General features: G+C 38.8%; 1 protein-coding gene across 2 annotated transcripts in view; it reads left to right on the top strand.

The window, feature by feature from the left end:
- LOC123520072 (kinesin-like protein Klp98A) overlaps window positions 1–9556 on the top strand; it is a 36020-nt gene extending 26464 nt beyond the window's left edge. For both annotated transcript variants that reach the window (XM_045281954.1, XM_045281953.1), the window contains exons 22-24: window positions 3020–3118; window positions 8378–8461; window positions 8764–9556. In XM_045281954.1, the coding sequence (XP_045137889.1) occupies window positions 3020–3118; window positions 8378–8461; window positions 8764–8910 (330 nt within the window). In that variant the 3' untranslated portion in view covers window positions 8911–9556. The remainder of the gene's footprint in view (window positions 1–3019; window positions 3119–8377; window positions 8462–8763) is intronic.
- The last annotated feature ends 3643 nt before the right edge of the window (window positions 9557–13199 follow it).

The following is a 13199-nucleotide window of genomic DNA, read 5'->3' as shown; positions in this document are numbered from 1 at the left end:
ATCTATGCTATTTCCATCATCTAACTCCTTGGTAATATATTCTAAGATATCGAGCAAATTTGTAAGACAGGACCTCCCTGATCTAAAGCCATGTTGGGTATCTCTAATTAATCTATTCTCATTTAAATGCTCCCAAATACTACCCTTAATGATTTTCTCTAGTATCTTACATACTATACTAGTTAAACTGATCGGTCTATAATTATTCGCATCATCCTTCCTACCTTTTTAAATATTGGAGTAACATTAGCTAACTTCCAGTCCTGAGGTATCTCAGCAAACCTAAGTGATCTTTCAAAGATTAACTTAAGTGCTTCAGAAATACTGTCTACACCCTCCCTAAGTACTCTGGCATGTAGCTCATCAGGACCACTAGCTTTCCTATCGTCTAGTTCAAGAATAAATTTCCTAATAATTCCCGGTTTTATATCAATATTTTCTAAAGCTCTTAAACTACTCGTCGCACTGTTTGTAACAGGATTTCCTATTCTTTCCTAGTAAATACTGAAGAAAATTGTTCATTCAATAATTCTACTATGTCTTCATTTTGATCCACTACTACACCATCTTTTCTGAGTGGTCCAATCCTATCCTTATTTCTTTTATCACTGACCTTGTAATAACTATATAATTTTTGGGATCTTTACTCCCAGCTCTAGCTAGTTTTATCTCTGCCTGCCTTTCACTTTTTTTTTTATAACATTACTCAAATCATCCCTGACCTGTCTGTACCTAATCAAATCTACATCTTCCCCACTTTTCTGCAACTCTCTATATTACCTCTTCTTCTCTCTAATCTGTCTACCTATCTCGTGAGTCCACCATAATGGCTTCCTGTTTCTCTGCCTTATATCTTTGTAAGGGATACACTGCATCACAACCTTAAAAATATCCCACATCTCCTGTCCAGTTTTATTTCCAAAACTATCTTCCCAGTTTACCTCTCCTAATAACTGACGTAACTTACCATAATTGCCTTTCTGATAGTTTGGGACTCTAGTCTTATTCACTATATTATCCCTACTGGAATTAGTGATAAATCTAATTATATGATGGTCACTGTTTGTTAAAGTCTCTCCTACCTCAACTTCCTTTAAAGAATGCTCAATTTTTGTTAGTACTATGTCTAAAACCTTCCTCCCCCTAGTAGGTTTATCTACCATCTGCACTAAATAGTTATCCTGAAAACTTTCCATAAACTTATTTTCACTAGTATCTCCTACCATCCTCTCCCAGTTTACTGACTTAAGATTAAAATCCCTAAGATAATTGTCTGACTAGTACACCCCTATTTATCTCATCTACCATAAGGTTGTCTACATCTGCTGACTGGTTAGGTGGTCTATAAAAGCTCCTACTCTAATAACCTTACTTTTGTTTACTCTAACATCCAGCCATAAGGACTCTACTCTGTTATCTACCTTAATACCATTAACCTGACTGGAAATGAAGGATTTTTTACATAAATAACTACTCCTCCACCTATCCTACCAATTCTCTGGTGTAAATACATAATGTATCCATCTACTTCATATTCTTTCCTATTTTCCTAAACTTTTCCTCATTTACCCATGCCTCTGTGACACATACAACATCTAAGTCCTCCTCAACTATATAACTAGATAACTCGTCCTTCTTGTTCCTAAGACTCCTGGCATTTACATAAAAACATTTAAGTCCTGCTACCTTCCTAGATGCTGTCTCCTTATTTGGAATCCTAATCTTATTCTCTCCTATTTGCACCTGGAAATCTTTCCTAATCTTTTCACTATCTCTGTTTATCCTATCTAATTTATGTCTAACATCTTTCTTCTGGAATGCATTTGCTACCTCACCCCTACACTCCATCCCAACTCCCCTCCAGACATCCACTCAGCACATCCACACCCTTCCTACTCAGATGCACACCATCCCTAGCATACAAATCCCTTCGCCCATAGAACCTATCCCATACATCCACAAAGCTGACACCCACATCCTTACACATCCCTTTTACCCGATCATTCACACCAATGGCTCTAGACAACCATTCCTGCTAACATACACACGAGGCAAGATTCCTGACACTACACACCTCCTACCATTCTCCCTTATCTTGCCTAACATTTCCCGAAATCTTGCCACTAACTCCTCCGACCCACCTGCTCTGACATCGTTCCCACCTACGTGCAAAACTACTACACCCTCCCTCTCCATCCCCCCAACTCTCTTCTGCACCTCCTCACTCACTTCACACCTGCACCAGGCATACACACATTCGTCCTCCTATCCCTGTCTTTCCCACAGAAAGTGCTATCTAAATACCTAACCTGAGAGTCACCCACCACACACACCTGAGGTGTGCTAGGCACAACCCTCCTCCTCCTCCTCTCCTCTACCCCCTTCGCTCTCCTTTCTCTCACCACAACCACCTCATTCACTCCACTCTCACTCTCACGTCCAACAAACCGAACCTATTTTCACACTCAACAGGTTTAGTCCTATCTTCCCTAACTGCCTCCGCTTTCCTTTCCCTCGCAACCTGCCATCTCTGCCCATCCTGACTACCATCTTTCCCAGTCTGGCTCGCCTGCTCCCTCTTCCCCACTCTGCTCTTCCCGACAGAGGGCCAAGCCACCCTGTCGCCCTCAGAAGGTCCAACCTTCGGCCTAACACTGATCTCCTGCCTAATTTTTTCCACTGCCTCCCCAAGCCTCTTAACCTCCTCCTTCAACTCAAAGATGAGAACTTCGTTCGCACTTTTCCCCTCACTTAGCTTTCTCATTTCCTCTCGCAATTCTCGGTGCTCAAGAGAAAGAACTAAATTCTCGCTCTTGAGCCTACACACCATACACTCAGAAAAGTCAATGACCTTCCTGTCATGCCCACACATCTTACACACAACAAACTCGCCCAATCCCACCTTAACACTCTCTTTCACGCACTCTATAACTTCTATTTTCATTTGCATTTTCACATTATGCAATTTTTACATCATTATCTCTATTTGGTTACATACAAGCCGTCTTTTCCCTGACAGGTAAAGATTGCTGCAGGCAGTGACTCCTGGACTGTTTTCAGAAGATACAGAAGATTTAGGGAGCTTCATATGTATATGTGTCATAAATATGGCCAACTGGTAAGATATGATAAGCCTTAATGTTTTCATTTACAATATGTATGTTTGTACTGCTTTCATGATTTTTTTTTTTCTCACCTATCAAGATAATTTTGCATAGATTTCACTTCTAGTACTTTTTTTTTTTTTTTTTCATAACTGACTCTCTCTCTCTCTCTCTCTCTCTCTCTCTCTCTCTCTCTCTCTCTCTCTCTCTCTCTCTCTCTCTCTCTCTCTCTCTTTCAACCAGTTGATAATCATCCTAGGATTTTTTCTGGATTTTCTTTTAACTCTTACAGTGTTGTCCTTTTTAAAAAATGGGGGTCATGGTAGGTTGCATTTTTTTGGATATTTTTTATTTATCTGAAAAATCAAAATGCTTCATATATATACAGTGAAAGTGCAACTATTAATACCTATAAATCAGGTAATTTGTTCTAATCTTAGCAAAATCTCAAGTTTACAAAAATTTCTATGTTCAGACATTTAGACAAGTTGGAGAGGGAGGTGAAGAGAAAACACAGGTGTAGGGAGGTGAGTTTATTTCTGACTAGTTTCGCTGATGCTTCTTCAGGGGAATTGAGGGAGCTCCAGCACGGCCCATGTTTTGTAGGCAAGGATGTGTAGTGTGCTGGGAGCTACACACTAATTGGCTGGCTTGCGTGCTGGGTCAGCCACCTCCCTAGGCCCGCTGATTGGCTGGATACCGAGCTGGTTCATCTGCCTCTCTTCACCCAGGCAATGCACATCGTTGCTGCTGGCGCCGCCCATACAATATCGCCCGTCCTCTTTGTTATTGTTGGTAGCGATGTACATGGCCTCTATTACTTTTCTTTTTCTTCTGTCGAGGCCGTCTCTTATTACTTTTGCCTCATTCCATCTTGGCAGGTGACCTGTCCTGTCTATGTGGTCCACCAGTGTGCTGGAAGCTCTGTGGTGTCTCACATCACCACGGTGCTCTTTGACTCTGATGTTAAGTCCCCTGTTTGTTTCGCCAAAATAACTGGCGTCACAACCACTACAGGGTATTTGATATACCAAACTGTCGGGGCTATGTTTCTTTCATTTTGGTGCCAGCATTTCGCCTATACGCTGTCCTCCTGTGTTCACCACTGCATACTCGCCTGCCTGCGCCAGGGCTGACACCGGAACGACCAAATATTTCTTCTTGGGTTTCTCACCACTACTTCTTTCAAACATCTTCCTTGCTTTTTCTTTTAATTGCATTAGGAGAGCCTTTGGGTAACCTAACTTCATGAACATCTCCGTTATGTGGCTTTTCTCCTCATCTAAATAGATGTCACTGCACACTCTGTACGCGCGTAGGAAAAACCCAATCACTATACCTCTCTTTATTCTCGCGTCGTGGGCAATGAGATAATGTACGTAGTCTTTGTTTGATTGTTTTCTGTATACTTTGAAAGACGAAATGTTGGCTGATCTTATTATTTACACATCTGAGAATGGTAATTTTTCATCTTTTTCTTCCTCCAACGTGAACTGGATTTTAGGATGGACTTTGGTAAGTCTATCCCTGAGGTTGTTGACACTGACACACTGAAGAAGCATCAGCGAAATTAGTCAGGAATAAACTCACCTCCCTACACCTGTGTTTTCTCTTCACCTTGGCCCTCCAAAATTTTTTTTTTTTTTTCCCCATAATCTTTATATATACATACCGTAAATGAAGGCTGGTGATTATATAACCTTTATATAACTTAAAAGAGGAGGGGAGAAGGGTGGGAGGAGGAGGGAGGTCGTCGAAGAAGGAGTGAAAACATCTTTAACTTTTCTCCTGGTGTTATTCCTGTGAACCCACTAGCGGAGTGGTGTGGCTCATGAACACTTGCATTCTCACCAAATTCCTTATTTTCACCACTAATAAGCCTCTTTGGTGCCATCGTAAGTTTCTAAATGAAAAACTACCGACAACGCAGAAGAATGTTGTTTTTCTAAAGACTGCATCAGGACTAGGGATGCACACCGGCATCCAGTGTAATGAATTACTGGTATTACCGGTAATACAGTATCAGAACTGGACAGTGACAGTTGCAAGAAGGGAGAGGGCAGAGGTTCGTATACGACCAAATGTGCGGCTGTTTGATTACCAGATATTTTCACGACTAATAAGCCTTTGTTGTTAATGTAAGTTTATAAATGAAAAACTACAGTCAGAATGTACAAGAATGTTATTCTGACAACCGCAGTATCACAACTGGCGGAGGGAGGAGAGGGAGAGGCCAGGAAGCCTTTGTTTATAAACGTGTGTGGGCGTTTGATGATCAGGTATTTTTTCAAGTATCAAATCGAACTTTTGCATTCAAGTAAAGTAATAATCCACTTAACGAACGTTCGTTTAACGAATTTCCGGTTTAACGTACTATATAAAGTTAGATAAAAAATCTGCATAACGTACAACCACATCCGTTTTAGCAAATTTTCTGGGTTTGAATTTGCTGGGTGAGGGACCAAACGCAGTAGTTTTGCTGTGATTGGCTGGCTCCCCACCTCTGTCTCTAGCGCTCCTGGAGAGATTCTTTAACAACATCAGAGCAACCTCTGGCAGCGAAATGGTATCCATGAACGCTTGGAGGGACAGTGACAAGGTTGCTTTCAGGTTGCTCTGAGGTTGGTGGGAACACCACCTCTGGAGGTGGTGTTACTGTCTTATATATGCATTTATGTTCACAAAACAACATTTTTATTAGCTTTTTACAAACCTTGCCCCAAGAAAGGATTGTTTTGTAATGCATAAAGTGAAATCTTACATGGAATACCAAAAAATAAAGCAGAGATGAGATGAGCCACAGACGCGGCCACTCGGCCGCTTCTTCTTCTTCTTGTGACCCTTTTGCTTGCGTGTTACTTTCATCATGATGTTTATGTTTTCCCTCCTCTCTTGCCTGCTATAATGGATATCATATCTTAGTATTCATATACGCTCATGCCACGAGGATAACCTCGACTCCGTGGCACTGAGTGATAGTGAATTACTAATGAAATACCTCAGTATTTCATTAATAATTCACTGTCACTCAGTGCCACGGAGTCGAGGTTATCCTCGTGGCATGAGCGTATATGAATACTAAGATATGATATCCATTATAGCAGGCAATAGAGGAGTAGAAACAAATATCATGGGGAAAGACAACACCCAGGCTAAAAGAGTCGCAAGAAGAAGAAGAAGCAGCTGAGTTGCCGTGAGTCTCCCGCTTCGTCTGTGGCTCATCTCATCTCTGCTTTATTTTTTGGTATTCCATGTAAGATTTCACTTTATGCATTACAAAACAATTCTTTCTTGGGGGTAAGGTTTGTAAAAAGCTAATAGAAATGTTGTTTTGTGAACATAAATGCGAGAATGTAAGAGAATTTGTACGTAGCTCCTCTAACTTCCAATGACTCATGTATGACATCATAAAAGTAGTGGTAAACTGGTGGCCAATATGCTGCCAAATGTATATATAATTTTTTTTTTTTAACCTATGTGGTATGTTGAGGACCAGCCCAGAACACATTCCCCCCTATTTCCATTATTTCCTATGAGAAAATTATGTCCGCTTAACGAATTTTTGCTCTACGAACAGCTTTGACACCCCCTATCCTGTTCGTTAAGCGGAGTATTACTGTATTGAAGTTTGACTATTTAGACGTTTGAGTATTGAGTCTCCACTGTATGACCTGAAGTGTGGCTGCCATACAGTACTTGTTATCAAATACTTTCCCTTCTGAGACCTCATTGATGTGAAACTAAGTAAGGCGTATTTTATATTTACTTTTTTTCAATCTTTTATTCTCTACTTTACATACACATTTGCAACTCTATAATGTGTACAATAAGTAAATACTTTTTTACATCACAAATACCTATAGGTAAACAAGAATTGTTAGTTCAGTAAAATGGTTGGATGCATATGTGGCAAAACCCAACGTCTCAAGTGCATCAAAATATTTATAGCCTTTTCTCTCTCTCTCTCTCTCTCTCTCTCTCTCTCTCTCTCTCTCTCTCTCTCTCTCTCTCTCTCTCTCTCTCTCTCTCTCTCTCTCTCTCCAATACAATGCTTTTTTTGTTTAATTTTATTGCTTTGATATTATATTCATGATGACATATGCATCAGGAAAAAAACAAAATAACCCCTAAGTATGTTTCAATTCCCACTGAAGTGTTCAGTCCTTAGTAACTGCAAACCCCCAAAAAAAAAAAAGAAAAGGGAAAAAAATAAAAATATATATATATATATATATATATATATATATATATATATATATATATATATATATATATATATATATATATATATATATATATATATATATATATATATATATATATATATATATATATATATATATATATATATATATATATATATATATATATATATATATATATATATATATATATATATATATATATATATATATATATATATATATATATATATATATATATATATATATATATATATATATATATATATATATATATATATATATATATATATATATATATATATATATATATATATATATATATATATATATATATATATATATATATATATATATATATATATATATATATATATATATATATATATATATATATATATATATATATATATATATATATATTATATATATATGAAGATTCATTCCTGACTTGTCATAGACTTATATGTTACTGTTAGTGACAAATCTTATATATACAAACAAAATTCAAAGACGTATAACAACTCTAAAAGGAAATCATATTATACATATGTACTAAACACTTCTCAAGGCAGTGCATATATGTACATACTAAACACTGTATGGGTTAACCTAGAAGTGGCAGTTAGTGAAAGTGTGAGTGATAATGCTTCTATGGTGATGGTGAAGCTGCTGAAGTACAGACTGGCAGAGAGGCAGAAACAATTCCAATTCTACGAGTTTGTATTGTTATAAGCTAGGCAAGGTGAATGAAGACTTGTGTTGCTGAAGGTCAGCATGTGTGAATATTTATCTATGTGTATTTCAAATTTTAAAGGAATTATCAAAGATTATAGAATGTTGTTAGGAATCAGTCAGTCCATACAACACACCATTTTTGTGTCTGATATTTGAATTATTACTTTTACATTTTTTGTGTGGAGGTGTTATGCATTACGAGCATGTGTTTTATTTGATCTGAAATGTTTGTACAGACCTGCCTTAAAAATGTAGATGAAATAACCTAGAACATTAATTTATTTTGATGTATTTCAAAGGCTATTCATTGTTTGATTCATTGCTTCTCATCAGGTTGAAGACCTCTACTTTCCGCCTCGACGTCTCTTTGGAAACTTTACTGAAAGAGTTGTGGCTGAACGACGTGGGCAGCTAGAGGTAAAAAAAAAAATAATCACCATTTGATCTTTTCACTGACTTGACGGCTGCTCTGTTTTATCATGTCCTTTCTAAATTAAATGGCACACAAAATTTTATATCTCTGCCTTATCCCATTTTAAACAAGATCTTAATTCTAGCCTCTTTACAACTCATCCCTCTGTCCATTCAACCCTCTGTCCTCCCTCTTCACGAGTATGTACTTGTACCCATCTTCCTCCTGTCCTCTCAAAGCATCTCCTGCCTATGTTCCAGAACTCAATCTTGTAATGAACTGTGATGTGTATTGTGTTGTGTTCCAGGTGTACTTGCAGCAGCTCATTGTGCTCTGTAGTGATTTGGAAGGGTCCCCTCTCTGTGGGGTACCTCCTTCAAGAACAACACTGGCTGCATTCTCACCATTCTTTCAGCGTGGTGTCTTCGAAACATCAAGATACTCAACTAGTTAGTATATTGAATGATTTATCTAGTTTATTGTCCTGGTATATTACTTAGTTATTTAATTTGGGGCTTTAAATGTGAAAATGGTTAAGAATAATTCCAGAGAGAAAGTATACTCCATCATCACCTGTATTATTGGACATTGCTTCCAACATAAAAACCTCTTCAAAGACGTAAGGTTAGTATTAGACATAATATACTAGATTGTATAATATAAAATTTATGTAGCATTTTATTTATGAATAGTTTTGTACATGTATAAAAGAATATATAGATTTTTATAGTGTGACATCAGTATGCCTAATTTAAGTGATAGTATTTTGCAGTACTGTATTAAAATGACAATAACACACTCAGATGAAAAGCATTCCTTGTATGGTTGATGCTCTAAAATACTTATGTATTTTTGCTTGAATCTCAGACTAAGAAAGTTTAAATGTGAATTTAATTACATACATTATGCCTTTTTATTTATTTCTTTTCTTTTTGAGTGTTGTATAGCATTTAGGAAATCATGCAGTCCATAATCTGTCTTCATCTTTGTCATCTTTATAATATGAAGACTTGTGTCCGTCGCTTTCACAATGTCATTGTGATTCTTCCTCTCCTGCTGTGTGTCCATCATATTGTTGTAGAAGCTTATTCATCCCTCTCTATATACCTTGACTTTCATGTTGGTGAGGGATGCATATCTGGAGTTAAGTGACAAGTGAAGATCATGAGTGACAGATAGCATAGATAAACAGAACTTTCAGGTTATGCTTAGTGAGGCATGCATGGTAATTCAAGCTGATACAGTATTGTTCCACTAAATATTCTCTTATCAATAGTCTCAAAAAGGGTAGCTGATACAGGGCATCTACATACACACATTCACTAAAGGACAAGTCATTCAAAGGTTCTATAGGTTTCCTAAGGTATTGACAGTTCTGCCTCATCCACTGAACTGCTTTAATTCACATATTGATATACATTTACTGTCAACATTTGCAGAGTATTGTACCTGTCAGTCTATTACTTAACACTCATTGGTCTCTTAAGTATCCTGTGCTGAAAATGCTGTTGCAGGATAAAACCACATTAAGTCTGAGTGTCAGCTCCTTGGTTCATGTAGACTAGCTAGAGTTAGTTAATGGTAGGAAACTTATTGGTGCAAAATTGTAATTTTTAAGAAATATCATACCGTAGTCTTTAAAGGCAATCCCCGCTGAATGAAGGGGTTATGTTCCTAAAAACCCTTCGTTAAGCGAACCGATTATAACAAGTTTAACCCCTGACTTGAACTTCCATTGAGAGTAAACAAAGCAAGAGTGCATCATAGTACAGTGAAAGGTTTAATGAAAGTAAAAATTATGAAGTTAAACATTTAGGCAGTTTAATTTAAGTCATTATAATGTACACTAATGTATGTATGTACATAACTTTATAATGTTGATGATCTTAAATTTATGAAGGGAGGGAGAGTGAAACGGGAAAAACACTAACCGGCAACCTGTGGAATGTAAACAAAGGGTGCATCATTGTATCATATACAAAAACTTATGTACCACATTTCCACAAGGCTTTCCATTTTAGCCATTGTAGAGTCACGAGTTCAGGGTTTTTTTTTAGCTTGCAAGGAAGATACAGTCTCACCAGCCTTCTTAGTAGAGTCTGCTGACTTGAAAATAGTAGAGACAGTAGATGGAGTCAACATGGTGGCGAGCAATGATATTAGTTTTCTCGCCTCTCTCGTGTCTGTGAATAATATCCAGCTTCACTTCGAGAGTAAGAGACTTCCTGGTCTTCTTAGCAATGCTAGGCAACATTGCAGGGCGTTTTGGTGGTAAGTTGAGCGAGGCAAGACGACCTGCTGCTGACGCTGTTATTGTTTTGAACAGGGGGAGTGAGTGGTGTGCGTGTTGTCCACGAGAGGCGCTGGTGTACTCAAAAGCCTGTCGCCTTGTGTGATACGGCGGGGCTTTCAAACTTGGAAAAAATTACCTGGATAAAACTTTGTTAAAGCGAGTTTGTTGTTCGTTAAACGAGCAGATAGTAGTAAAATTAAACCTTCGTTGTAGCGAAATTTTGTTGTGTGAACCTTCATTAAGCGGGGGTTGCCTGTACTTATTGATCACCACTAGAAAGCAGCACTATAATGTCTGTCATCTATTCTAAGCTAACTTTTTGAGTGGATCTGTTACTTGTCTGTGAATTTGTGAACTTCTCTTGACCAGAAGTTGTGTTCAGTATGACTATGATATTACTCTGTGACATTTTTAAGGAGCAGGACATGAAGACGTCAAAGTGTTCAGTGGTGAATTGATTCTCCATGTTTATGGCTTACGCCACCTTCAAACTATTCTCTCTCTCTCTCTCTCTCTCTCTCTCTCTCTCTCTCTCTCTCTCTCTCTCTCTCTCTCTCTCTCTCTCTCTCTCTCTCTCTCTCTCTCTCTCTCTCTCTCTCTCTCTCTCTCTCTCTCTCTCTCTCTCTCTCTCTCTCTCTCTCTCTCTCTCTCTCTCTCTCTCTGTAGTTCATATTTTACTATTAAAGAGGTTAGTTATTTAAGTAATAGATTGTGCACTGTATATAAGCAAAAAAGTTTGAGGCCTTCCCATTCATTTCACTTATCAGTCTAAAGCTTTGTCAAAGTGTTCCTGGATTTTTTTTCTTTTCTCATGATTTATTACTATTATTATTATTATTATTACTTTTACTTATCACATCTCATAGTGTATCAACTATGGTGTTGTGGGCAGCATCTTTGCCTCACAACTACAAGACTACGAGTTCAAAAATTTTGCCAGATATCAAGGAATTGTGAACCTCAGTGGCTGTGTGTGTGTGTGTATTTACCTAGTTGTGTTTACCTAGTTGTAGTTTTACAGGCCCTGGGCTTTATGCTCGTGTGGCCCCGTTTCCATATCTACACTTACCCAATTTTTCTTTAAAACTATGTACACTCTTTGCTGACACCATTTCCTCACTCAAACTGTTCCAAGTCTCAACACATCTGTGTGTGTGTGTGTGTGTGTGTGTAATTCACCTCAGTCAGTTGTTGGTTACCCAGCCAGTCTTCCCCATTACGGAGCAAGCTCATAGACCGATCTTCGGGTAGGACTGAGACCACATCAAGTCACAGCCACCATTACGGAGCAAGCTCAAAGATCAACTGAGACCACTCAACACACAACACACCTTAATTATTGAAACAAGGCTACAACCCCTTGAGTTACATCCCATACCTATTTACTACTAGGTGAACAGGGGCCATACATTAAGAGGCTTGCCCATTTGCCTCGCCGCCATCTGACTCGAACCCAGCCCTCTCGATTGTGAGTTGAGCGTGCTAACTACTACACTACGCGGGTGTTTCACTGTTTGATCTGCTGCAGTCTCTGACGAGATAGCCAGACGTTACCCTACGGAACGAGCTCAGAGCTCATTATTTCCGATCTTCGGATAGGCCTGAGACCAGGCACACACCACACACCGGGACAACAAGGTCACAACTCCTCAATTTACATCCCGTACCTACTCACTGCTAGGTGAACAGGGGCTACATGTCAAAGGAGACACACCCAAGTATCTGCACCCGGCCAGGGAATCGAATCCCGGTCCTCTGGCTTGTGAAGCCAGCGCTCTAACCACTGAGCTACCGGGCGTGTGTGTGTGTGTGTGTGTGTGTGTGTGTGTGTGTGTGTGTGTGTACATCCAGAAGCTTATTACAAGAAATCAGAATGCATAACAGTTACTATAATCATTACAGTAATAGTAATAAATAGTAATGATAGTTTTGTTTCATGACATCATCTATTAGTTAAGCAAGATGTGACAATGACCACTTTTGATTTCATGTAGCAAGTTAAGAAAGAAAAACATGCACACACACACACACACACACACACACACACACACACACACACACACACACACACACACACACACACACACACACACACACACACACACACACACACACACACACACACACACTCCGCTTTCCGTGGAGAGTGGACGTGCCTCCTTGCTCAGAGTGTCGTCTAACTAACACTCCACATGCTAAACAATGTGCTTGGAGTGAGAACCGTCACTAGTACAAAAGGGCAACCAGAGCGAGTGAACGAGTGTACAGAGGGAACGTAGCCTGGTGGAGTGTGCATAATAGCGATCGGAGGTGTTGGAGCCTCCATGCTCCAGACGACGGCGCGGGAAACAAACAAGGGCCAGCCATAAACAGCCGCCAACACATCCCACCACACACACAAAGCTACCAGGCCTGGCCGCCAGTGCACACCACCACACATCCACATGCTC

Source organism: Portunus trituberculatus, chromosome 46, assembly GCF_017591435.1.
Source record: "Portunus trituberculatus isolate SZX2019 chromosome 46, ASM1759143v1, whole genome shotgun sequence".
NCBI lineage: Eukaryota > Metazoa > Arthropoda > Malacostraca > Decapoda > Portunidae > Portunus > Portunus trituberculatus.
The sequence above is the reverse complement of the archived record's forward strand: the minus strand, read 5'-3'. Positions and strand labels throughout refer to the sequence as shown.